The sequence below is a fragment of the Leuciscus leuciscus genome, assembly GCF_965113295.1.
Source record: "Leuciscus leuciscus genome assembly, chromosome: 2".
Taxonomy (NCBI): domain Eukaryota; kingdom Metazoa; phylum Chordata; class Actinopteri; order Cypriniformes; family Leuciscidae; genus Leuciscus; species Leuciscus leuciscus.
The window spans coordinates 46,533,152-46,561,086 of NC_138726.1; the positions used below are offsets into that span (position 1 = coordinate 46,533,152).

Genomic DNA, 27,935 nt, shown 5'->3' on the forward strand with positions numbered 1-27,935 from the left:
TGATTTATTCATGCACATCATTATTATTTTATTTTTAATTAATGTGCAATCTTAATCTTTAATCAAAATAACTTCCCGTCCCTCTTGCAGCGACATCTCTTTCTGATGATGTGTTTACTGGCGTGAGGGCGGGACAACCTGTCACTCACATGAGATTAACCAATAGCAAACCACAACCATCCAATCAATTCCAACTGGAAAAAATCAAGTCCCGGCCTAAATTTTTTCCTGTTAGAGAAGCCGTTTTCACACGTCACAATAGGGAGGAAGAAATCGCAACTTCCGCTTAATGCCGACTTTTAAGACCGCTAAGAAGAATTGAACCTCCAAATCAAAAGCAAAGCCTGTGAGTATGTGTTCAACAAGGCAAACAAGCAACAATGGTTTGCATGTGAATCTATTGCAATAACTATATAAAACATATGTACTTAAGGTGGATATAGTATATTTCTTTATATTACTAAATATTGAGAGATGATGGATGACTTTGCTTGATTTAAAAACATCCAAATTAAATTAAAAAAAAATAAAAAACACAAACTTTCTTTTAAATCTGTACAGCACATCTACATCAAATAAACAGACTGGTAGAAAAAGAGCTGAAATGAGACTGATGGTTAAAGCCAGAGTTTCTTCGTCCGTAGACTGACAGATGCTGTTATGAACACAGATAGATGGTGGAGCTTCAGATCACAGTTTCAGCTGCTCGCTGAGTCTAATAGTGATGGCTTTGACCTCGGTGTACTCCGCCAGTGCATACTCACCCCTGTACACACACACACATTTGAAGGAAATGTACATGCATAACCCAAATTGACAGAAAATAAGATTTGAGATTGAGAGGCTGGAAAATGGTCATGATTAAACTATGATGCAAAAATCTAAAAACTAACATTACATAACATAGACATTAGGGATGTATGTTCATATTATTAGACAGGTATGAAACGAGATAAACACAAACGGAAAAAAACTGAACCCAAAGTATCAGCACTCACAGCTCTCGGCCGTTTCCTGACATCTTGTAGCCTCCGAATGGAGCTTGAGCATGTAAGGCGTTGTAGCAGTTCACCCTGGAGAACACAAAGAAACATGACCTTTGACCTCACGTTGAAAATTCCTGCTCAGGTCATTTTTGTATATACATTAGTGGCCAAAAGTGATGTCCGACCTAGGAAAATTGGCTTCTTTGCACTTTATTCAAACTTTTAATGAAATATTTATTAAATATTTTGTTTGCATGTTGTAAAGTTGCACTTTGAGTGTAAAACTAATGTACGAGTTCCACGTTTCAATTGTTTCACTTGTCATGAAGCAAAGATACATACAGATTCATAAGATATCATACCAAGCCTGCTCTCATTAAGCCCAGCCAATAATTCAATAAATCACTATGTGGCAGGTATTAGCTATTGTGGCGAGGGGGGCGTGGTTCCACGAGGTCTGTAGCGGGAGAGAGAGAAGGGAGAATACCTAAGTGGGTCAAGTGCAAATGACGAACACCTGTGTCTTGTTGCAGAAATCGGCGTAGAGAGAGAGAGAGAGAGAGAGAGAGAGAGAGAGAGAGAGAGAGAGAGAGAGAGAGAGAGACAGAGAGACACACAACAGCAGCGGAAAGAGCTTGTGCGAACTGTCGCTTCATTTTCTGTGCTGTAGTAAAAACCTACGGTGAACGCGCAGTGGGCGCACCTTTTGTTTCTTTTTCTTTTACTTTAAATAAAAGCCGTACGAGTCCCAGTCACACCGGCCCTGTCTTCTTCCTTCACATACACTGAGCCTCATCACAGCTATATTATACATTTTAGCTATAATATTATTTTGTGGGTTTTAGTAAAAAATCTTCTTTCCTCTTTCTTACTTTTTTCATTTGTATAGCACAATTTAATAGAACAGGTGTTGCCCAAAGTGCTTCACAATCACAAGATCAAACACTTAGACAATATACTAAAATAAGAAAATAAATAAATATAAGGAAACACTAGCATATAAATAGTAACGATCAACACCCGATTCATGGAAGTTCCCAAATGGTATTTAAAAGTGTTTTTTTTAATAGATTTTATAACATAATGGCCAGATGGAAGGAGCTGACCTCTGCAATCAAGGAGGGTATTGTTAAAATGGCTAAATCTGGTCAGTATTCTCTTGATATTGCTCATGTGCAGGACATGAATGGTGACAAAGTCCACAGAACTATTTAAAAAGCACAGAGAGTGAGACCACTACCACACAGAATGTAAAGTGCTATGGCTCTTCAAGGAAGTCTAGTGAGCATTTTGACAGAAGGATTAAAATCCTCTGAATGTGGTGGGACCACCTCGAAACAGCTTCTAAAAACCTGGATGAGACCTCCAACCTCCAATTTCACCTTGAACTGTAAGCCAACGGCTGTACGAGGCTGGATTGAGAGGTTGTGTACCAGTAAAGAAACCATATTAGTTTTATCTACTGCAAAAAATACTGTGCATTTTCCAAAGAACATAAGGTTTGGGGAGAGATTGGAGCCGTGTTCTGCAGTCCGACAAGTCAAAATTTAACTTGGTGACAGGTATGTTCGTAGGAGATGACTGGAGCGTTTTAATACTCGTTTAAGACATGCGTTGCACCATTAAGCACGGCAGGGGAAACAAAATGGTATTGGGGATGCATGTCTGTTGGAAGGATCTACAAAGTTGCTGGTACTTTGAAAATGGACCAATACTTTGGAATCAAATAAATGCTTAGATTGTTTTATGTATATATCGGCTTTTCTGCTTTGTAGATATTTTGTAGATACTTTTGTATTTGTTATTATAAATTACAGTCAGTGAATGTTTACACTCTAAAAGCTTATAAATGAACTGCACGAGTTTAGTGAGTCTCCTACCAGACGGTTCCAGCTTCCAGGGCCGCAGATACGCTCAAGGCACGATCGATGTTACACGTGAACACGGCTGCCGTCAGGCCGTACTGTGAGCTGTTGGCCCTGTCGATCACCTCCTCCTGAGTCTTAAACTTCATGATGCATTGAACCGGCCCGAAGATCTGCAAAATACACACATCAGTGCAACACTAATGCCCAGGCTATAGCTTAAAGGAATAGTACATGCTAATAATAGTGGTGCCATTATTTACTCACTCTCATGTCATTCCAACTATGTATTTTATGATACATTAAATGGTGATTTAATTTGCAGCCAGGTGCATATTTTCAGACAGTCAGCTGAAATGACAAACCGAATTTCAAAGTGAAATATATTTATATTTAAACATTATATGGGTGCCGGTCTGATCAGCTCAGGGTTTGTTTGTGTTGTGTTTGTCTGAACCACAAGGCTAACACCAGGGGCCTATACCATGAAGCCGGTTTAGGTGGCTAGCCAGCTATGTTTCAGTTTAGTTTGCGCCAACCCTGGGTTTTAGGCACCATGAAACTGGTTTGGCTTTTAGCAGTGTTCATCGCCATAGTAACTTATGCTCCATGGCTAACCTGGTCCGGGGCAGGTTATGTTCCAGGTTAGAGGTTGCAAACTGAACTTGGACCAATCAGCTGTGAGCAAAGTGACACATGTCTGATGCGATAAAGTCACTCCACATGTTTCTAATTATTTTTAAAGACAAAATCGTCTGGCTTTTACTGATGCTTATTTAGAATAATAATTGTGTAAGATTTAGATATTATTTATGTAATTATTATACCCTTAATCCATCACACATGTACAATTTTAGTTGATCAATTATTATTACGCAGTTTAAATGAATAATATATAAATGTAATATAAATATGCTTTAGAATCAATAGATAAAGCTATAAAATGACTACATGTGAGCTTAAATGTTCAATTCTCTCTATACCTTTATCAACTGTACAAATTAACTTCACAACTTTTACTTGCACAGATAAAGAAAGACTTTTTCGTTTAGTTGTCCTCTTTCATAGACAGCTATTTTCTTCTTGCTGTGTAAATTTGTTTAAATTCTTAATATTTTTCAATCTCGTAATATTCTGCAGAAGAGAGAAGTGAATCGCGCTGCTTCTCTCGCGAGAAATGAATCACAGTTTCACTCTTTCTCAGCATGTGATTGGCTGTTTGCTACTGATGTCATATCTAAACTCCTGAACTCAGGATCAAAGCCTGAGTTGACAGAGAAAGTTGATGATCAGCATCATGGTACCAACAAAGCCTGGTTGGATTGGTTTGGTTTGGTCAACTCGAAACTAATCCTGTAACCCTGAGTTTGTTCAACTACCATCATGGTACAGGCCCCTGGTGTTTGTGTTGTCATGCCATGTGCTCTATTGTCTACTGTTACTCCGCCCATCTTGTTATCTCATTATGGCTCGCACCTGCTTTAGTTCATTTTCACCCTTTATATTACCCCCGTCTGGTTAGTTCCCCAAGGAGTTCCCCGCTCCCCATCTGGTTAGTTCCCCAAGGAGTTCCCCGCTCCCCAACTCTCCTGTCGGCTTTGGCTGCTGGATCCCATCCTTCCTGTTTAGCCTTCCTGCTCCCTTTTGGATCTTCCCTGCATACCAGCCTCAAGATTCCAGCTTCCACTGCCAGTTCCCTACCTCTACGTCCCCAGGTGTTCATCAATCATCAGTGAGCTTGAAAATGGCTGCATCCGAAAACGTAGGCAACTGACTTGTTTCCTCGCTGCCCTATCAGCAAATGACTTTGCAGGCAGCGTTTCCTGCAGCGTTCCTGCAATTCCTCCCTATTTTGTGTGCCTTTGATAATCAATAAATCACTGTTATTCCAGCATGAGATTCCTCCTCTTTTACCATCCTGACTATATATTGTATGTACAGTATACGTGTTTAAATGCAAACATATTTCACTTTGAAAAACAACAACAAAAAACACACACACACACATATATATATACAGTGCATGCAGAATTATTAGGACCGTTGACTTTCTTATCATATATTTTTTTCCAGGCACATTTTACCAATTCGAAACCACTTTAATCGTAATAACTACTATTCATTTTGTGTTTAATCATTTATAAGTGATATATAATTGTTCATGAAGGTTGGAAAGGTGTCAGGATCTCAGAGACTTAGGTTAGGTAAAGAATCCTAAAAAATGACCCCCTCTTAATAAGAATCACAAGCTGAAGTGTAGTAAAATACATGAAGACTGATTTTATATAGGCTTTATAGACAGACAGATTGAGAGTGACTCTTGATGGACCAGCACCAGATCCTCTTCTACCACTATTTGAAGAATTCATCTTCCAGAATACGTTTTAATAAGTTTTTGGAGTTCATTTTTAGTCCATCTCTGCAAAACGGACTTCAGGGTAGGAGATGGACTAAAAATAAACTCCCAAAACTTATTAAAACGTATTCTGGAAGATGAATTCTTCAAACAGTGGTAGAAGAGGATCTGGTGCTGGTCCATCAAGAGTCACTCTCAATCTGTCCGTCTATAAAGCCTATATCAAATCAGTCTTCATGTATTTTACTACACTTCAGCTTGTGATTCTTATTAAGAGGGGGTCATTTTTTAGGATTCTTTACCTAACCTAAGTCTCTGAGACCCTGACACCTTGCTCTTCTGGAGACTCCAGGTAGCAGTTCTGGAAAATGGTGGCGCTGGAGACTAAAGGGTTCCTGATGATTTCACACTTAATTCTTCACCTTAATTCTTCATTCTTTTGCAGTTAACATGTGTCTTTTATTCTCCACCTGTTTTTGTCTGACCCTGCTGACCCAATGAGTATTTCACTTTCCAATGGTCATGCCTTAACTGCAATCTCTAGTATTGCATCCTTCTCATGGGGATTTAATAATTTTTGACTTAAGTCTGAATTAAATCTCTGTTTTGGCTTATTTTATCTGTAAAAGAAAACTTGCCTAATAAATCTGCACACCTAATAATTCTGCACATATAAGGCGTTTTTTATTTCCAGCCTTCATGAACAATTATATATCACTTATAAATGATTAAATACAAAATGAATAGTAGTTATCACAATTAATGTGGTTTGGAATTGGTAAAATGTGCCTGAAAAAAAAAAAGATCAGAAAATCAACATGCCTAATAATTCTGCACGCACTGTATATACATTTTTTTTTTTTTTTTTAAATACGGATACTGTATTTATTTGATTTGATCAGGCCATCTGAGGACAGACACTGATCACTGGTCTTTAATGCCACAATCATTCAGCAGGTGGCACTATAGGACACACATTTAGAATCCTGTCTCCTGGGCCCAGTTGTTCAAAAGCAGTCTGATCGGATATGATCAAATCTTGAAAATGGGTTGTTCAAAAGAAAAGAAAAAATTAGGAAATCAGATTAGGTCACAAAATCCAATCTTGGTTGTGATCTGGATCAAAATCATCAGATTGTGTTGATAATTTTTTTTAGTAAGACTGGGTTAACTGATTTAAAAAAAAGGATTATCCTGATCCAAGTAGAAGGGTGGATTTCAGGAACAAAAATGTAATAACTTTTAAAATGGTCAGAAATGACAACATTTGTATCATGTAATATATATATATATATATATAAATAATCCCCCAAACAGCTCTCAAAATCGAACACAAATATTATTAAATGTTAAGTTTTTTTTTTAAATCACTGCATATAATTACATCAATGGACATGGTGATGGGAGGAAAATATGAGATGGGAGGAAAAATTCATTTGAATGCTTTAGTGTTCTCTCGGAAATGTTTTGCGTTACCCAAAAAACTTTGCATTCACTCTCAAAACTTGAGTTCTTTGCGAATTAAAGCACATTATTTCTTTAGGGAACACAAAACTTAGAAGAAATTAAAATACATATTTTTCTCCCATTTAATTGTTTTTTTTCCCATCACCATGTCCCTTTAGTGCCTCTGTAGCGGTCTGATTGTTTAAAGGAAACTGAAAATGGAAGGCGATGTTTGTTTGTTTATGTTGTTTTCTTTCTCTTTAAATAAAACACTTAAAGTATTAGTAACCCCACATCGACTCTTAAACCTGTTGTTCGTTACATAGCTAGCATCCTACATTGTGAAATGTAACCCCATTTTGAGCACTGGTAATCCAGATTTGGTCATCAAAAAAAAAAAAAAACTGTTTATCTGGATCAGCGAGATACAATCCTATTTTGCTTTGAAAAACCGTCACAAAACTAAACTGGATGGCAAAACATAGGATTTCCAAATCTAGATCATTCTAATCCAGATTAATCCCTTTGAACTGGGCACTAAAGATCTCTATAGTTAGTTCAAAATTAAGGTTATGTCAATATCTAGTTGAGTCATGAAACTCCTGAGGGCGCAGGCTTCAATTTTTACTGCATGACACAAGCTGATTGTCCTCTGCTGATCCTGAAGCCAATGAGATTGCTTGCTCAACATTTAAATAGTCTGGTTCAGTGTTTGCTGTCCTGCAGTGCACTATCAGAGTTCCTCTGAAACCCTCCACCTCCCTCCACCTCCCCCAGCTCCACCTGCTACAGGATTTCTGTCTATTTATGCAGCAGCAACATATCTTACATGCTCACAGCATGGTGTCTGTGTATCTGTTAGCAGTAGCAGGTTCATACTTTCTCTGCAGCAACAGCGACAATAATCTACAGCAGCAGCGTAGCAGATCAAGTCCGCCAAGACCAAATACATTACATTAAAAATGATATTACATCTACACCATGTATGTAGCTGTTTTTCTATATGCTTTACAAATGATAGTGCACATACTATAACACTGAGCACTGAGAGGAGCGTCGTACCTCTTCTTTGGCAATACGCATGTGGTCTTTGATGTCAGAGAAGATGGTCGGATGGATGAACAGACCCCTGTCTTCCACTGCACAGCCGCCACACTCCAGCTTCGCCCCGTCCCTCTTCCCACTGTCCACCAGCGCCAGGATCTTATCAAACTGATCCTGGTCAATCTGACAGAAGAGCAGAAACACATAAAGAACCTGAATACAGGAAGAAAAACGTTCAAGTCAGTGAGTAAACTGAGTGATCACCTGCGGCCCGTGCGAGGTTTGCGGTTCCATAGGATCTCCAATCACAATATTCTTGGCTCTTTCCACACTGAGACGCACAAACTCATCATAAACCTGCTCTTCCACGTACACACGTGACGCAGCGGTGCACGCCTGACCCTGGTTAAAGAACGCGCCCTTCTGCGTCTCCTCCACCGCCGACTGCACTGCACACACACACACACACACACACACTCATCAGTGTGCAATTTATACAAAACCTTTTCTTGTGTTATTTTCCCATGCCCTTATGCTTTGTTTCTTTCCGCAAAGCTGCAGTGCATTACGTAGCAGTTTGGTACTCGTGCCAATGTTCATGCTTTGATTCATTTGTAAACTTGATAACATAATGCATTATATCATTACACCCTTTCTGGAGTTTAATGAGCTGTGCATTGGCATAAATCTGGGTTTGTGTGCAGATGTGAACATACATAATAATAGAGCAGCAAAGAGTTCACAGCTGCATGTGTGGTCTGCAGTATTGCAACATCACTGGGGCTGAATAAACTCTAGCCAAAAAAAAAGCCCATCAGAAATATAACTGTACCACAATCAAATGCACTTCAATGAACTTTAATCATACTGTACATTGGTCCAATATGTATTTGGCAACTTAACCCTCATAAAGCTATCATATAAATCATCAACATGATCAACATTTTGGTGAAAAAACTGTTGTACACTATCTACTTCTGCCATCTGATTAATAGTTCATCGTTTTTTTAGCAAGTAAAAAGACTTTTAGCATAATTGTAAAAATGTCCACCTTCGGGTTATTGTAAACATCTTTTTGCTGTTAAACCTTTACAGATTTTTATAAAGTAAAAGTAAGAATAGCTTTTATATTGTTAGAAATATTTCAAGACGAACACTTACTGGACTGAAGCAGGTTTAATTGATTACCCATACATCATTTTTGTTTTAAATAGAAAAATCATGTTAAAATGTGCATATCAGATATGATACATCAGGCTTTTGAGGAGCGTTCATCTCTCGATCATCATTGTATTGCATTGCATTATATGTTTTGACCCTGCATAAAAACTACAGTTTAGTATTTAAATATTAACTTAATAAGACATAATAATGGGAGATACAGAGTGATAACTGATATTTATAAGCATTTTACGTAAGTAGTCTGTTATACTGTTATAAAGATCTCACTGACCTACATTAAAAGCTATCAGAATTACTTCTAATTGGCCATATACATAACCACATCTGCACCAAATTGCATATTTTTGCTCAGTTTGGGCATCTGAATAATATTGGGGTGTTTTTTATTCCTCAACTATGAGCTCCATATTCTCACTATATCATACTAGATGAGCCATGTAGCAAATAAGATACTAAACAAAAAACATATATGCAAACCTTTTGTCTAAAGATTCAATTAACTTCTATTAAAAAAAAATTATAATTCAGCTTTACAGGGTTCAGTCATTTACATTCATGCATTTGGCAGATGCCTTTATCCAAAGCAGCTTACATTGCATTCAAGGCATTTATTCTATCAGCCCCTGGGAATTGCTAATGCCATGCTGGACTGTTTGAGCTACAGGAAGAACTGTCACTCTTAAAAATGTCTGAATGACATTGCATTAGATGCACTAACATCACTTTTCTTCATCAGTTTTGCTCAATGTCTTTCAATCAACTGGTGTTTTGGTGATTTTAATGGAGGTATAAAGATTCAGTGTAATTCATCACATTTACTATGAATATGTTCCACTAATGCCCCACAAACACACAATACTTGCAATTTGATTGAAAAGTGTACTATTTTCCTTTAAAGTAAATGCACTTTGTTTTTGTTTTATAATGCACTTGTCCCTTAAGTGTCTAAATACTTTCCACTCTTTGAAATGAAGACCAGTACGTCTTGATTTAAGAACATACTGCACACATCGTTCCCATTCCCTGTTTTTCCCAGCCTCCCCAGTGCAATCATTATTGTTTCAGCAGTGAGATCTGGCAAACCACATCACTCACGGTCTGAGTCAGCAAACACAATGCAGGGGTTTTTTCCCCCCAGCTCCAGAGTCACTCTTTTCAGGTTGCTCTTGGCCGCCTCCGCTTTGATCAGCTGGCCCACCTGAACACAAACACAGCACATGACAATAAGGAGAGCGGGGAGCGCAGCCGGCGCTTGCTAATGATGCTTCCATAAGCTGGTCTGTTGTATGTAACTTATGAATATCATCTGGTTTGTCATTTAGATAATGACGGGAAACTACCAAAACAGCACAGCGCTTTGAAATACTACCGTTCATAGCACTGAGATTCAGCTCACATAGATCTCATCCTACAGAACTGATATTTCAACAAAATGGTTTATTAGTACTTGAGGTGACACATCATTTCCCATAGGTGAAATAAATCATCTCAATTCTTAATCTCTACAATTTAAGTTATTCATACAGCAAACAATATATATATTCATATATATTTTTAAATGTATTTCAAAATACATAAAAACTTGGATTAAGATTCGGTTAACACTTTACAATATGGTTCCATTTGTTAACATTGGCTAACATGAACTAACATTGAACAATACTTCAAGAGCATTTATTAATCTTAATGTTAATCTCAACAACATTTTTGAAATCAAAAGTTGTATCTGTTAACATTAGTTAATTCACTGTGAACTAACATGAACATTTTATTAACTAACATTAACAAAGGTTAATAAAAACTGTAAAAATGTGTTGCTCATAGTTAGTTCATGTTGGTTTAAACATTAACTAATGTTAACAAATGAGATATTGTAAAGTGTTGCCAGGATATATAGCTTACATAGAAATATATAGCATATAAAGCACACTGCTTTATAAATATACACTTTATAAATATATTTGTAATAAGTTGTAGTAATTCATTTATATATTGCATGTTTTCAATCTAAATATATTTATATTATCCAGAATCTATTTTTAAAAATACAGTTTGCCTTTACCTAAAATGTATTTTAAGACTGAAAATGTATTTTCCTGCTCCTTGAAGAACACATTGGCATGTGAAGGTTTTGTTAAATATATTTGCCTAAACTGCACCGTTCACCACATTGATTTAAAATATATTTTGGTAAAAATATAATTTAGCCTGAGCTTTTCCCCATTAGTTGCTCACCTCTGTAGAGCCTGTGAACGCCACTTTGTCAATGTTCATATGACTGGCGATTGCTGCTCCAGCCGTAGATCCAAACCCAGGTACGATATTCACGACTCCAGGTGGAAAGCCAGCCTGACATGATGAAAAGAAAGGGCTTTATTTTTATTATGTACAAAAACATACAGGCTTAATACTGTGTGATATGGCTTAATACTTTCTACTAAAGAGGGGTAAATGAATAGGTAAAAAAAAAACTTCCCATGGGGACAGAAACAGCAAGACTGTTGATGTACACAAAGAGACGCTTTTCTTTTGAGGACTTTAAACCACACTGATCTCATTCATAATGATGAAGACATAAATCAGCTCTTTTTTAGATACAGAGGGCTTGAATAGAAAGCGAGGGGCGGTTGACAGAAGGCTCGCAGCTGCACTTTTAGTCCATGTCATTACAGCAATTCATGAGTCCTGCTCTCTTTGAAGAATTAAACATGATAATTTGAGCGTTTTCTATAAACAGAGACAGAGCAAAAACTCATGACCCACAATGCAGCGGAGTCATTCTGTAATACAGCCAGGGGCTTTCAAGTTCAAATCTTTCAATAAACATATATAATACATTTAATTACTCATGTTACTCAAATTTAATTTGTGTATAAGATAAGAATAAAGTGTAATACTTTCAATACATAAACACTTTTTAGTTAAAATGTACACTACTGTAAATATTTTTTTCATAACTAAGTTTTTTTAATTAAATTATGATATCGGTAACACTTTACAATAAGTTCTCATTTGTTAACATTACTCAATGCATTAACTAACATGAACAAACAATGAACTATATGAACATTAACCAATGTTATCAGATTCAACATTTGATCTTAAAAATGTATTAGTAAATGTTGAGATTAACATTAACTAAGATTAATTAATGCTGTAGAAGTATTGTTCATTGTTAGTTCATGTTAACGAATGTTACTAAATGGAACCTTTTTGTAAAGTGTTACCGAAATATCCAAAGTGACTTATGAGGATAAAATAACCAAGCAAATAATTCCAAGAAAGAAATCAATAGTGTTATTCTTACGCATCTGTGCTGTGTCTTGTGTTTTGTAAGGACTTTTATGTTGAAGTGTATTCTTAGTTTCCATTGTTTCTGTTCACTTCCTGTGTTTGGTTCCTGTTTTGCCTTGTTTGTCACCATAGTTACCCTCCTTAATCCCCATGACATCAAATCATCAACACCTGTCCCTTGTCAGCCCCTTATTAACCTGTCAATTTAAACCTCTGTGCTTCAGTTGTGGTTTGTCGGTCGTTGCTCTCCTGCCTGCTCTCTGTGGATTACTCTTGTTCTTGGATTATCTGTGTTTATGTTTTTGTTAATAATAAACTGTTGTGTTTGCATTTGGATTCTCTGCCTCATCCTTGCTCACATTACAGTTATAGTATGATTTTTAATTTATTTAATAATTGTATTTGTTGTCATTTATTTATTATTATCTTATTTTATATAAAATACACTGTAAAAAGTGTTCAGTTCACTTACTTAAAATTATTTTAGTAAACTTGTTTCCTTAAAATTATTAAGTTAAACTTAATGCTTAATTGAAAAAAACATTTGCCTTGACAATTCCACATTACTTAACTTTTTCGATTAAGCATGACGTTTATTAAATACAATTTTAAGGCAATGGGTTTCCTCAATTTTTTTTTTAAAGTTAAGTCAACTGATCACTTTTTACAGTGTAGCAAATTACACAAAAAGATTTGCTCAATGCCGCAACCAATCAGAATCAAGTTTTCCAGAAAGTCATTATTAGTGCTGCCAAATTGATTTGATGCGATTAATAGCATCTAACATATAAGTTTGTGTTTACATAATATACTGTATGTGTGTACATATTATTATGAATAAATGAATGAATGAGGTATTTATATAGCGCTTTCATATGTACTATTGTACACCCAAAGCGCCATTATATTTATAAATATATATATATGTCTGTGTGTGTATACTATATTTATATTTACACATATATAAATATATACACACACCTACAGTATATAAACAAACCTTTATGTTAGATGCGATTAATCGTGATTAATCGATTTGACAGCACTAGTCATTATATATTGGGGTGCAAAAAAGCCGCAGGCAAACTTAAATTTGGCACTTCTCTCATAATCTCACGATCCCCCAGCAGATCCATCATGAAGCCCTGGTTGGGAAACACTGGCTTACAAAGTTTATGCAACATGCACAGTCAAACCACAGAATCTGGGATGCAAGAAAGGCAACGCTGATGCAATCAATCATCAGTGTCCATGTTAATAAAATCAACTCCAACAAACCAAACAAATCCCATGAGCCACCGCTGCACCCTCACCTCCTTTATGAGAGCTCCAACATGAAGAGCCGTCAGCGGGGTCTGTTCAGCGGGTTTAATGACCACCGTGTTCCCGCAGGCCAAAGCCGGCGCGATCTTCCACGAAAACATCAGCAGAGGGAAGTTCCACTATAAATGCAGAAGAAGATTACAATTAAATATACAAACACATGTACATCAGCACAGCTGCACTAGTTTGATTTCACCTGACTGCTATTGCACTGGCATTGCTTTTTGAAACAAGATTTAAACATGTCAGGTGGTTGCTACTGGGTTCTGAGTGGTTGCTATGTGGTTGCTAGAGTATTATGGGTTGTTACTACAAGCTATAGAAATTTGGAGGCTAAAAGAAGAAAAAGCAGAAGCAGAAAGCATCCTATGAACATTTTCTGCCAGAAGTGAAGGAGCCACAGTTGTTTTTAAATATGAGAGCACAACAACAAGTCTAATTGCTGTTCTCTGTAAAATTAGTTACATAAATATGTACACAAATCACTTGTTTACCAGAAAAGACTTGTTATTTTTTACATCTTCTTGGATGTTGTCATGGCAATTAGACATGTCTCTGGATTGCATTTTCACTTTTCTTATTTTTTTTTCAAAGTGACTCATTGTTCTGAATGCCAGCTTTGCTTTCTCTGATTACCACCAAATCAATCCCAAATATGAATAATGACTTTATGATATAATCTCCAGTGTCTATCAACAGTTTGTGCTTTGTTTCCAAAGCAACATAAGACAATAAAAAGCCAGTCATTGATGGACTAAGATTCTTGGATGGCCTGATTTGATTAATGATATATGTACGTTTTTGCAACTTATAGAAATTGAGAAAATATGGTGTATCATCGATGACAATAACTTAATTTAGTCAAGAATTACCCACCCAGGAGAATCTTCAAACAAGCCTTTAAATTATAATAACTATAATTATTTTCAGAAAGAAAGATTTCCCTTATTATTGTATGGTATTCATTAATCCTTTTTTTTTTTTTTTTTTTTTTGCACAAAGTTACTAAATTCACTGTCATGGTGTTAGGGTTTTATCTGTGGTTGCTAGGGTGTGACCTCAAATAAGGTGACTGTATAAACAGCACTGAATAAATTTGTCTACAATAGGTTGCTAGGTGGTTGCTAGGGTGCAACATGCATAACTTGCACCCGCTCTAGCAACCATTCAGAACACCATAGCAAGCACCTATAGCCACCACTCAGTAAAAAATAGTGTTTAACAGCAGAATTCCTGGTGAAAAACTATTACTCGTGATGCTGTACAGACAATTACACCAATCAGAGAGTCGAAAAAAGCAACACGCTCCAAAATAGCTCTATTGCTCCGCCCACTCCCACGAAGCACGGCGAATGGTGTAATCGAGTCGGGTCGCTACGCCCTCAAAATACTGAAATGTTTGTACACTGTAAAAAAAATATTGTTGGTTAAACTTAAAAAAGTAAATTACCTGGTTGCCTTAAAATTTTGAGTTCATTGAAATTAACTTTTTTAGTTAATACAATGAAGGAGATTGGTCTAATAAATAGAAACTCAAAATACTGTTATCTGAACCACATTCATTATTTGACAAAAGATAAAAAGTTGTGATAAATTATGATGTTTAGTTTTTTTTTACAGTGCATATATGAACATTTTGCAAAAAACTTAAAATATTGTTTTTATATACAGTAATCAACATTAGTAAATAAGTAGTTTTATATTTCTCCATCGATTATGCTGCTCACAATGCTTCATGGGATTGTAGTTCTTAAAGCCGTTAAGTAAACAGTCTTATACCTTTGTATTTTTGTACGATTTTCCATTTTTTTTAATACTTCAAATCAAAGTTTGTAGTGTTGTGATTCACCTCATAGCTGTTCAAGGCTTATAACTCTTTAACGAAGACTATCTTATAATTCCTATGGTAAAAAAATGAATGAAAAAAAATACTTCGGAACCAGAGCCGCTGAAAAAGGCGGATGGCCACTGTTGTACCCTCTACCCTTTATATGAGAGTCAAATCACACTTTCATCTCATACCTCACGTTCACCGTGCTTTTCTGTCATTGGAATTAGTGAGGATTTAGAGCTTCACAAAAGATCCAGCAGAACTCTGATAGAGTTATGTCAAGAGAGAAAACAGGCTCTTTTACAGTACGGAAACAAAACAAGGCCTCGTGGTTTCAGAGAGCTGATGCTCGTGCAAGCTTTCATAAACATTAATAAGCTTCAGTGGCACGTGAGATCATAATGCGCTCGTCTCGTGTGATGTCTTGTGAGAGGGAGTGGTGTATTTGTATTCGTCCGTGTGTGAGAGTGTGTATCTGTATCCAAGGTGTTTCCTTACATGCATCTGAAAGACTCTAGACAGGCGTTGGCTACAGTATATAAACAATGCTGCGACAAAGCCATCATGTATGTGTGATTCAACACTCACAGGAGCTTACTGTGTTTATGTTCTTAACCATGTTCGAGTTGAATCGAGTATGTTTCTTTTTTTTCTTGTCACAAATGGAACCCTAAGTCCTCGCAATCTTCCTCCGAGTGCACTTTCATGACGTAATGCCACTTTGGTCCTGTCCCAAATGTCACACTTCATGTGCACTTGTGGCCATTTGGGACAGGGCCTTTAACTGTCAGGTAGAAGTCTGCTGTGGAGCTCGCGAGCTTTTGTAACATTTATAAGATTCTATAAGATGTTTTTAAGACTTCTAATCCATTAAATAATTTTTAAAAATATATCATAGTTTCCAAAACAATATTAAGCAACACAACTGTTTTCAACATTGATTATAATAAGAAATGTTTCTCGAGCACCAAATCACCATGTTAGAATGGTTTCTGAGAAAAGAAACCCACAGACCCCAAATTTTTTAATAGTTATAATTATATAATTGTATATTATTATTTATTAATACATAAATTAATATATAAATAATCATTAAAAATCCCCACCAAAAAATTACATCTAAAAATACCAATTAAAAAGCACAACATCCCGATTTGATCCACACGCGCACAAAAAAAAAAGAAAAAAAAGAAAAGAAAAGGGAAATTGCCACAAACTCACCGGAATAATTGCTCCACACACACCGACGGGCTCATGTTTGGTAAAACACACAAAGTTTTCATCTGTTGGGAAGAAAAGAAATAAGGAAGTCAAGGGGCACTAAACACTATAACACACTAAGCTCCCCTTTGATATACAATCATTGTTTCCTTGGGAAGCTCTTGGATGTGACCACCGAAAACCAAACATGAAAGACAAAGGATTGGGAAAAACACACAGCGACGGTTTCAATGGCCCACACAAAGCTCTGGTCAGGAAGAGTGTATATGTTCTGCTGCTTTTTTTTCCTTCTGCTTTCACCGGAGACACATTGAAACGAGAGAGGCCTGAGGTGTGTGAGAAGTCTGGGCAGCAGTTCAAACCCGCTGCAGATCTGCTCTTGGCTTGGATGCACACCTTTGTTCGCCCTCACTGGTCTCCTTCTCCCTTTGCTCTCTCTCCCAGGAGTCAGATAACCAGTCAGGGGTAATGTAAGGTAGCAATGCTGTTTTATCACATCTCTTCGCACTTGAACCTTTCCGTTGGAAAATGCCATAAGATTGGCCAATTTACCACTTCCTTGTTCCAACGTGTATCCAGTTAAAGATTCGAGTGGCCTCGCTAAGTATTGCACAACGACTGATTATTAAGGGAACAGTTCTTCCAAAAATGAAAATTCTGTCATTATTTACTCACCATCATGTCTTTCCAAACATGTACGCTGCTATTTTCTATGTGCACAGAAGTGTAAGAGAAGATTTTCAGTGAAATAATATCAAAATAAAGGTTTGGAACAACATGAGGGTGCTAATGAGTCCTGCTAATGACAGCTGTAGGGAACCATAAGATCAAAAATAAAAGCAAACACCTCTGTTAAAACCCTGTTAAAACACTCACAATGATTCATTCTCTCTGATCCAAAACCTAGTATGCTGCCTACTTAGACAGTATTTTAAGGCATCATCAGTGGGAGGCAGCAGGATTATCCTCACAATACTGTACCATCTTTTGAACAAACTCACATCACAAGTACACTACTTTTCAAAACATTAGGGTCAGTTAGATATTTTAATGTTTATTAAAGAAGTCTCTTATTATCACTAAAACTGCATTTATTTGATAAAAATACAGTAGAAACAGTAATAATTGTGACATATTATTACAATTTCAAACTGTTTTCTATTTGAATATATGGTCACACTTTACAATAAGGTACATTAGTTAAGATTAGTTAATGTATTAACTAACATGACCTAACCATGAGCAATCCATTTGTTAATCTTTGTTAATGTTAGTTCATAAAAATACAGCTGTTCAAGGTGTTAATAAAGTATTAGTAAATGTTGAAATTTACATTAACAAAGATTAATAAATGCTGTATATGTGCAGTTCATTATTAGTTCATGTTAACTAGTGTAGTAAACTAATGTTAACTAACGAAACTTATTGTAAGGTGTTATCGAATATATTTTAAAGTGTAATTTATTCCTCTGATGCAAAGCTGAATCAGCATCAATACTCAGGTCTTCAGTGTCACATGATCCTTCAGAAATCATTCTAATAACTGCAAAACAGTTGTGCTGCTTCATATGTTTATGAAAACCTTAATACAATTTTCCAAGATTCTTTTGATGAATGGAAAGTTCAAAAGAACAGCACTGATTTGAAATAGAAATCTTTTAGTAAGTCTTTACTGTCACTTTTTGTCAATTAAAAGCATCCTTGCTGAATAAACATAAGCAATCCCAGAATACACTTTGATGAGTTTAGTGGGGAATTTTTTTTTTTTGTTGGTTATAATTTTTTTTATTGCTTAATACATATATCTATATATTAAGCTTACTAGATTTGGGAACAGAGTGTGAACTTAATAAGACACATTGAAAGCCTTCCAATTAAAACTACAGCCCAACAACAAACTCAGACATGCTGCTGACACCAGGATACGAAACTCCCATGAACATATATGACATTTCATATATCTGTGCATGGATACGTGGGAGCCACGCCTGTTAATCTACCACAGCCGGCCTCTCCGAGACCTGACCTTCTCATGTTTCCCCATGCTGCAATGTGTCGGGGTGATTACAGACTTGACGACTCCCTCACACAATGCTCATCTCTGGCTGGGATCAGCCAACTGATCCGACAGTGCTGCTTATCAAAGGTTAAATTTACATGGCATCTAAGGGGTTTATTTCAGCAAACTGTACGTTTCCAAAGCCTCGCCCACCGACTTTTCCAGCCGGAACTAATTCATTTGTATGGACAGAAAATTATAATAATAAGACTGTAATCTGACATATTAACAACCAATCAAAACATATTTGATGTTAGATAAGCATTTATGCGGAGCAGGATTGAATTGCCACACCCATAAAATAGAATCCATTCACAAAAATGAATTAACCCTAAAGTCTACCATATCATATTTGATAAGCAAAATTCTAACTCTAAATGATCAACATGATCAAAAATTCATAGGATTCAAGGACATAAGATTCATATTTCATAGTATAATTTAGTATAAATTGTAGTATAATTGTAAAACATCTCCCTTAAGCTTGTGGTCTTTCTGCAATGAATTTTTTAATGATTTTTATTATTTTAAGTTAATAAAGAATCACTTTTAAATTGTTAGTAATATTTCAAGATGAACATACTGGACTGAAGCCAATTAGGTTTACTTGATTATTCATACATGATTTTTTTATTATAAAAATCATGTTAAAATGAGAGTATCAACTATGATACATCAGGCTTTTGAGGAATGTTTATTTGTTCATCTCTCAATCATCATTGTATTGCATTGCATTATATGGTTTGCTCCCTACAATGAGTTTTGATCATAAGACTAAGCATTTAAATACCAGGTTATTGGGAGATATAGAGTGACAGCTGATTTATTTATGCAAGTATTCTGCTATACAGTTATAAAACGCTTATTGATGACAAGGTGTACGAATTTAATTGAGCTTTTTTGTCATGTAAATATCAGCAACTGCACCAAATGGAATATTTTTTACTTAGTTTGGGCCTATAATATAATAATAATAATAATAGGTGTTTTTTTTTTCCTTCTAAAGTATGATTTATATTTACCATATTCTATTGTCCATTTTTACCATATATACCATGTTTTCCTATATCATGAGCCATAAAAGCTATCTAATATGATTCTCAACAAAAAAAAACGTGCATTATTTTTTTATTTAGCTTTTCTCATATGTCAGGCTTTACAGGGTTAACCTGTCCAAATATCATATGATATATGCATGAAAAAGTTTATTTTGTGTGCATCTTTATCTAGTTGGGACCCAATGCAACATGCCTGGAGTGATAGCCACCTCTGTCTGCGGGTGGAAATGTCAAATTGGCCAGACTGGTCTTCTAATTGGCACGTCGACAAACCAAGTTAATCCGGCTAATGCAATGAACCCTAAACAACACATTTTTCCAAATAAACACTTGAGTTGGGCAGTAGGCGGTTGACGTATGCTAATTGGCAGCTGTTATCAATGGGGAAATTCAAAGCGGCTTCAGTCACGCACCGTGTTCCAGCCCTCAAAAGAGCGAGATATTCTATCTGGCCGCTGATTCCCTGAACTCCAGCTCATCTGCGGCACTAGCGGCCGTACCTCAGCGATTAGGATCAGAGCCTCTTCCTTTTCCTTTGTGTGCCAGGGCTTTCGTCTTTTAACGCTTTATTTGAATCTAATCAGGGGGAAAGGAGGGAAGCATGTTTTGTCTATTGAGTATCCTGGAGTGGCAGGAATGCTGGGGGAAAGGGAAGAATTAGAGAGGGGGATGACATACCACCCAGGGCTGAAGGGAACCCATCAACCCTTTCATGCTCATTAACTCATCACTAGTATGAAGAGGAAGAGGACATTAGGAAACACTGGCTGACTTGGACGTGTTTATCATATCCACATCGGTTGAATTTAAAATGCCTTTTAAATTGAAATTCAATTTCTCGATTCGAATCAAATTTGAATTCGGTAGCACACAGGAAGCAGAATTCTAATTGAAAATTTAAATTGAAAATTGCAGAGTGTAATTTCATAGTAAATAATGACTCTCCCTCTGTCTGCCATTAGTCTGCAAAACCTACAAATTACTTATTTACAGTTGTCCATCCATATTAAACGTGCATGTGAAATAGTAGTTACCAATAAAAATAAAAATAACGTCACAAAATTTGGGGTCAGTAAGACATCTACCCTGTTACAAAATATTTCTATTTCAAATAAATGTTGCTCTTTTGAAATTTTATTCATCACAGAATAAGTTTCCACAAAAATATGAAGCAGCACAACTGTTTTCAACATCAATACTAATAAGAAATGTTTCTTGAGCAGCAAATCATCATATTATAATGATTTCTGAAGGATCATGTGACACTGAAGATTGGAGTAATGATGCTTTATCATCACAGGAATAAATTATATTTTACAATATATTTGAATTGAAAACAGTTATTTGAAATTGTAATAATTCACAATACTCTTTTTAAATGTATTGTCAGCCTTGGTGAGCATAAGAAACTTTTGTACAGTAGTGTATACCTGCTGTAAGTATAGTTTTTAATAATACATATATTTAATAATAAAATGAAATAAATAAAATAAAACATTTGATCTTTTAAATACCACTTATAAAAATGTATTTCATTTAGACATATTCTGTAATATTTAATTATATTTCATTATGTTTTCAGTGGGAAAACACTTAATTTCCTTGAAAGCTCTATTGACCACATAATGAAACAGGCCAAAATATTGAAACAGCTAAGTTGCTGTAAAAAAAAAAAATCCTCATCCTGTCATTTCCCTTTGAATTCTGATTCTACATGCGTCACCGATTTAATTCAAATTCTTTCAAAAGATTTGAAAATAAGCATATCCTAAAATTGAGCATTTTGCTCAAGCCTGACCCACATGACAGACAATCATGGTACTAAATAAATCAGCTGACCAAAAACATAAGTAACAACTGGCATAATCAACACTCACCGACTGGCATGGTTTTCCCATGAATCTTGTCTGTCCAGCCGGCGTAATACCTCAGGGTTTTAATGCTGCCGTCCAGATCGACAAAGAACGCATGCAGGAAGGGTTTGCCAGTGTCCATTGACTCTAGAGTCTAGAAACAAAAAAGTATTTGGTTCAACAACTGCAAACCAATTCTGAGAACATAAAAGCATAAAATTATCATTTTTATTAGCAATCTGTTTCAAATAGGCATTTTTATTGGCCATTGTCAAAAAGCAGGCTCATTTCGAGAGCTACAAATTTGATACAAAACTACTTTTTAATGTGCGTCAGAGGATGCCAAGATTTGAATGCGCATGGGGAGTTTTGTAGGTCCAGAAATTAAACAATAACACAAATAATACATTCTGCTGCCCTCTAGCAATATAAACAATGTCATCAAGAGGGAAGAAAGGAGGTGAGTAAGTTTCCGGCTGAAGTCTTTGGCAGATTTCTTGCTCATGACAGTTGTAATATGGGAACCATCAGTGCTGGGAATGGATCGATTACCAAGCACGCTTCTAAAAAAACTTATTTTGTTAAAGATTAAATTACAATTACAGTTATAAAGCATGATTAATCTGACATCTCAAGCTACTAACAGCCTCACAAATGTATCATTTTAGATTGCTGGGTGTGTTTTGAATTTCTATACTCAAGAAAAAGAAAGTTTTTAGAATCTGTTTGCGTGGGAAACATACAAAACTTTATGCATGAGTACAATTGTGAAATACGTATTATATTTGATCCATTCCATTTGCTCAGTGTACAACCGCAAAAAGCACTGTAAATGGCTTAATATAGACAAGGGAGCGCAGAATAAGAAAGAGATCGTTTTAACCTCTTTATCTCTAAATCTGTTCTTTATTTCCCTATGCAGAGCTCTGAGTTATTGAAATGAGCTATATCCCAGAATCACAGGACATGTTTGCAATTATCAATCACATGCAATCTAAAAACATTACTTCACACACATCTGTAAAATTTCATTCACAAATGCGGTAACTAATATGATCTGGCAGGAGAACAGGGTGAAAACCAACTCAAGCAAGGCTTTAATTATGTAAAACCCAAGCATTGTGATACTGTATAGAAAAAACAACAATGCGTCCATAGATGAAGAAGGCAGTTTTTGATAGAACAAACACGTTGTTTTCTCAAAGGCATCTAAATCCAAATTTTTTTTTTATGTTTTAATAGACCAGACTTGAAAATCAGAGCACAGTGTCAATGCTCACACCTGCAGCAGTGTTTGATGAATGCATTCAGACAGGCGTGACAGCCTATCGACACAAAACAAACACAACACAGCCATTATCATCAATGAAGCAGCAAGTGTGCAGTTTCATAAGCACGGCTGTTTATGAGATGTGCTCCTTCTACGATCTGCAACAATTCTTTCAACTGGGCAGACATTTAATTCTGCTGAATTAGCTCAACTGTTTCTATTCTGACTGATGTAGCCTATTTACATGAAGCCTCTTCATTCTGACAAAGAATTGCTGTGATAGTGATCTGAGGGCATTTATAATAAGAGTTGACATGAGCGAATTTAGGACTGCTCGATGAAATAAAGAGACTTGCAATGTCATTTTGTTTGTGTGTATATTGTATAAAACAGTGATTGATCTTTTTCCACCCTAAAAATGAGTGTATCTTAATTTAGTGGGGGTTTTTTTTTTAAGTAGGCCTAGCAGCTAGTTGTTGTTTGTGTAACGTTAGGCCATGCGTTAGGCCTGTTATATTTGCTCATTTCTGCACTGTTGATACACAACGCACAATATCGCTATTGGCAAATTTAGCCTTGAAAGTAATTATATTGGGATTGTAAATACAGCGAAAGTTTAGCAGAGTTCGACTTTATGAAAAAAAAAAAATGGACAAAAAAAATAGTTTAGAACATCGAAATCCCAGCCGCTGTCTACATCGCATGCGCGCGAGCAGATTTTAGGCTACTGAAAACAGAACTCACCGCGAGCACCGCGCGCTCTCGCTCCAGCAGGTCCGCGAGTCTGTGCAATAACCTCCCGCGGCTCGAGGTGTCCATCCGCCGCCACTCCGAGCCTCTCTGCCCGGCCGCTCTGGCAGCTTTAACCGCCTCATCCACATCAGCCTGAACAATTATCACCACTTTAGAATACACCAGAACTACACAACAGATTAAAGGTAAATCGTTCATTATTATTTATTACGTCTACTAAATTGAAATTGAAGATGACTTAATCATTTAATGTAACGTGATCAATGCATTTATTCAGCCAATGTTGCCAAATGATTATAGGTTACAGTTAAATAATCAAGACTTAAAACCAGACTTATTTGCATAATAGTCTAGTAACTTCTTAAAAATGCAACATAATTAATCGTGTGTCAGCTGCCAAAATAGTTATAAAAAACAACTGCAATTACACAATAAATAAAAACTCTCAAATCAGTCCCATATGCATAGTTTAACTGTTAATTGTAATTGTGTAAATAAATAATAAACATATCTGACAAGCCCTGAAAACAATACAAGCATATGAATTCCTTGCTTAATAACGGAATTTTAATAAATTGAGTGAATCTAATTTATTTTTAAATCAGGTCATATTTACATGAATGATTGCAATTAATAAATACATGACAGATATGCATGACTCCCAATTCATTGCACATGCATATCCATTTTTTAATTATACATCTAATGAGTCAAATTCGTCTTACTTTATCCGCCTCCTCGACGTCGCAGATTTTGACACCTGTTGCAGGGTTGATTGTAGGAAACTTCTTTCCTTTGATTGACGTGTGCCATTCATTATTGATAAAAATCTACAACAAAAACAGTGGTTCTAATTACAGTTAAGACTTATTTTAGAATTAGGACTTTCATGGTTAAAGACAAAACATGACCATGGGATACTGTATCCCTCATGAAAAATAATTGTCACTGTATAGGGTAGTTGCAATGAGGTTCTTTGAAGATATAGTTTTTTAGGGTCTTTAACTCACCAGTACAGTTTTCTAAAAACTATACAAAGTTCTTTGTAAAACTTCAATGACATCAGGCTCTAAAATCCTTCATTTTTAATAGAGAAGGCCTAAAGTTTCTCACAAATGTCCTTGAAAAGGCACCACACAAATCAGACTAAAATTCCACTTGCTCTATTATTTATTTTTACAATGAAAAACTCTTACCTTCGTGTGTTTAATCTCAGGGATTTTCACAGGTTGAGGCAGAGGCGGAGGGGACGTGTTTCGAGTCACCCCGTTTTCTATAGTCCCGTTCTGTGCCATTGCAGTGCGGTCGCAGCGAAGTGCTATAGAGATGAAGATTACAGATCACTGTTGACTGAACATGATTCTACATCCAGCACACTTTATAAGAACTTTTAAAGGTCCTCCCCCTTTTGGGCAAGTGTGCTCTCCGCCTACCATGACAAACAGACTTTCTCGTCCCACCTGCCAGTGAATCAGTCTTTCAAACAGAAAACATGCTGTTTTCCAGATATGCGTTTACATGATGAATCAGACAAGTTTTAAGAGATCAAACATTGGAAATGGCTGCAGTTAGGAAGTTTGGGAATGTTTTAGATTCTTCAAAAGCCTTACACTGTTCCAAAAAGAATGATTGGCTGTGTCTTTATGTCAGGCGTTGGAGGTAATGAGTGTGAATTAATTGTCCAGGAATATTTACATTGTAACAAAGTGGCTTTGATCTGCTTGCGGAGGAATGGATTTGAAGCGACGGCGGGCTGGGCATCAGATGGGCCAAGGTGTGATGCGTTCTGATGTTCATCACGAAGTTGGTTTTTGCACCTGGGCCTGGTGAAGTTGAGTGGAGTTGAATACGTGCAAACAAATGCTTTTGTTCGGCGGGACAAAGACTTTCCCAGCTTTGGGCTCATACTCGGACACTGTTGCCATTGTTTCCCCTCCATTGCTTCTTGTCACTCTTCTTGTCAAAGTTTAATTAGGACAACGAGCTCTCGCGGGCCCATTTCTCACTTCAGCAGCTTTCTAAACACTTCCTAATGAGGGCAAGGCTCAGAGAGATCGAGCGAGAGAGGGCGTACGGGAAGGGAAGGCAGGAAAAGCGTATTTTGCTCACTAAAACCTGAAACGCACACAAATATATCTGCACTTAGTGTATTGCTTTAATCATTTGTAGGTTGCTAATCACAATGACAGAAAATTGAGTCATTGTGTAAACTGTTTTTACATGCAAATTATCAATCAATCAATCAAATAATCTTGTCAGATTAAAAAAAACGGCTGAAAACGTGATCCGGGGAAAAATCGTGGGAAAGTGGAGGCAAGTGCCCTCCTCCTCCAAGCTTGGGTGCTCCGGTTAATTGGCGTTCCACACCTTTTAAATGAAGGTCAAGTCTCTTCCCCTCTCCAGGCTTCAATGCCGTTTAGCAGCATTACCCGGCTAATTGTAATGACTGCATCCTCAAAGAAATCACATGACTCTGCAGACTCTTCCCAAAACAGATCTCAATAGAAACGCTTCAGAAAATCTTCAGCATTGTTCAATCGAAGTGACACAAGAATATAGAGATTTAGCTACAGAGAACAGGTGCTTCAACTAAAGAAAACCGTCACAGTTTTTATTGTTTAATACACACAGTAAGATACAAGATGTTTTCAAACAGTTATTTAAATTATGAAACAATATAAATAACAATATTCACAATCACAATTAGTTTTTTTTTTTAAACCATTATTTACTATTGCTCTTGCATGTTACTGATTTAAACCAACCTCTGACCCAGAGTAGTAAGTTCGGTGCTCATTCCACACCATGAATGATATCTAAAACGCTTGTGAAATGTGCGCTATTAATTTTTTAGGCTATTGGATTTACATAAGCAAATGGTTTTATCATCTACTTGTCTGGAAAGACCAGAAAATATAGAGAAATGGGGATAGGCACTGCATCCAAAAGCGAATACTTCCCTACTATATAGTTTGCGAAAAACAGTACGCCAACAGAGTAGTATGACAGAATACATAGTTTTCGAAAAACAGTATGAGAAAATTCCTGGATGACCTACTTCCGGCGGGATTCTGAAGTGCGCATTCAATGGACACTTTACTATCCCATGAGGCCACAGGAGACGACAACGCTGGTATAGGTAACATGATAATGATAACATGGCGGATGTAGTACGTCCGGATTACATTCATACTACACACATTCATACTGTATAGAACATACTTTTTTAAACGGTCACAAAGTTCAAATTCAAATGTAGTACCTACTGTATGCAAATTCTGAGGCACCGAGGGTCTTTTAACTTGAGCCTTTTAAGCACTAATCACATTTGGATTATTTTATTTGGATTATTATTATCACATCACATTATTATTATTTTCTTCAGAATATGTAATTATCTAGTTCCTTAACTTGCTCACAAATATGAATAAAAAAATAAAGTAAAAGTTAATAAAAAAATGCTAATTTCTTAATAGTTTATTTGCCAACAAATAGGAATAAAACAAGTAAATATTAATTAATCAAACTTGTAAATATCTTGTTTATAAAGTTCCCACAAATATAAAAAATAAATAAGTAAACATTAATTAATTCATGTAAATATCTAGTTCATTAATATGAAAGAATTAATAGTCCAGAAATTTGAAAAAATAAGTCAAATTAATAGTGCTGACAAATTGATTGTGACGACTGAGATTAATTTTTTTTTAGTGCTGTCAAATCGATTACTGTAATCGATGTTGACAACTGTATACACACACATATATTTACAAACTTTTTTATGTTAGATGCAATTAATCACGATTAATCGATTTGACAGCACTAAACATGAATAAAAAAGGTAATTATTAGATTAAATTGCACAAAAATATGATCAAAAAAGTTCATTAATTATAAATATCTAGCTCACTTATGTGCCCACAAATTTGAATAAGTAAAAATTATTTAATACATGTATTGGCACAGGTGTAAAAAATCAAGACCCTAGCCATGCAGTCTGCATTTACAAACATTGCATACAAGTAAATAAAATGAGTTGTTCTGAAGAACTCAGTGAGTTCAAGTGTGGTACTGTCAGTGCTGAGGCGCATGGTGTGTAAAAAGTCGCCAACGCTTTGCTGATTCCATAGCTGAAGAGTTCCAAACTTCCACTGGCATTAATATTAGTACAAAAACTGTGCGTTGGGAGCTTCATGGAATGGGTTTCCATGGCCGAGCAGCTGCATGCAAGTCTCACATCACCAAGCATCTGATGGAGTGGTGTTAAACACGCCGCCACTGGATTCTGGAGCAGTGGAAACGTGTTTCATGGAGTGATGAATCACGCCTCTCTGTTTGGCAGTATGATGGACGAGTCATTCAGTATGATTTGGCGGATGCCAGGAGAAGGTTAC

General features: G+C 36.2%; 1 protein-coding gene across 2 annotated transcripts; it reads right to left on the reverse strand.

Annotated features, from left to right (window-relative positions):
- Positions 1–529: 529 nt before the first annotated feature.
- Positions 530–24,885, reverse strand: aldh1a3 (aldehyde dehydrogenase 1 family, member A3). Of its 2 annotated transcripts, XM_082154694.1 has the most exons (13): positions 24,738–24,885; positions 24,267–24,371; positions 23,533–23,673; positions 21,543–21,672; positions 16,549–16,610; positions 13,487–13,615; positions 11,115–11,228; positions 9,975–10,077; positions 7,962–8,146; positions 7,716–7,880; positions 2,867–3,024; positions 999–1,073; positions 530–766 (listed from the first exon to the last, which is right to left on the reverse strand). In XM_082154694.1, the coding sequence occupies exons 1-13, from the start codon at positions 24,834–24,836 to the stop codon at positions 691–693; spliced, it is 1,542 nt and encodes a 513-aa protein (XP_082010820.1). In that variant the 5' UTR covers positions 24,837–24,885; the 3' UTR covers positions 530–690. The 2 variants fall into 2 exon arrangements, with proteins under 2 accessions (XP_082010820.1, XP_082010821.1); XM_082154695.1 differs by lacking the exons at positions 530–766; positions 999–1,073; positions 2,867–3,024 and adding an exon at positions 7,444–7,531 and having other exon boundaries at positions 7,690–7,880.
- Between the last annotated feature and the right edge of the window lie 3,050 nt (positions 24,886–27,935).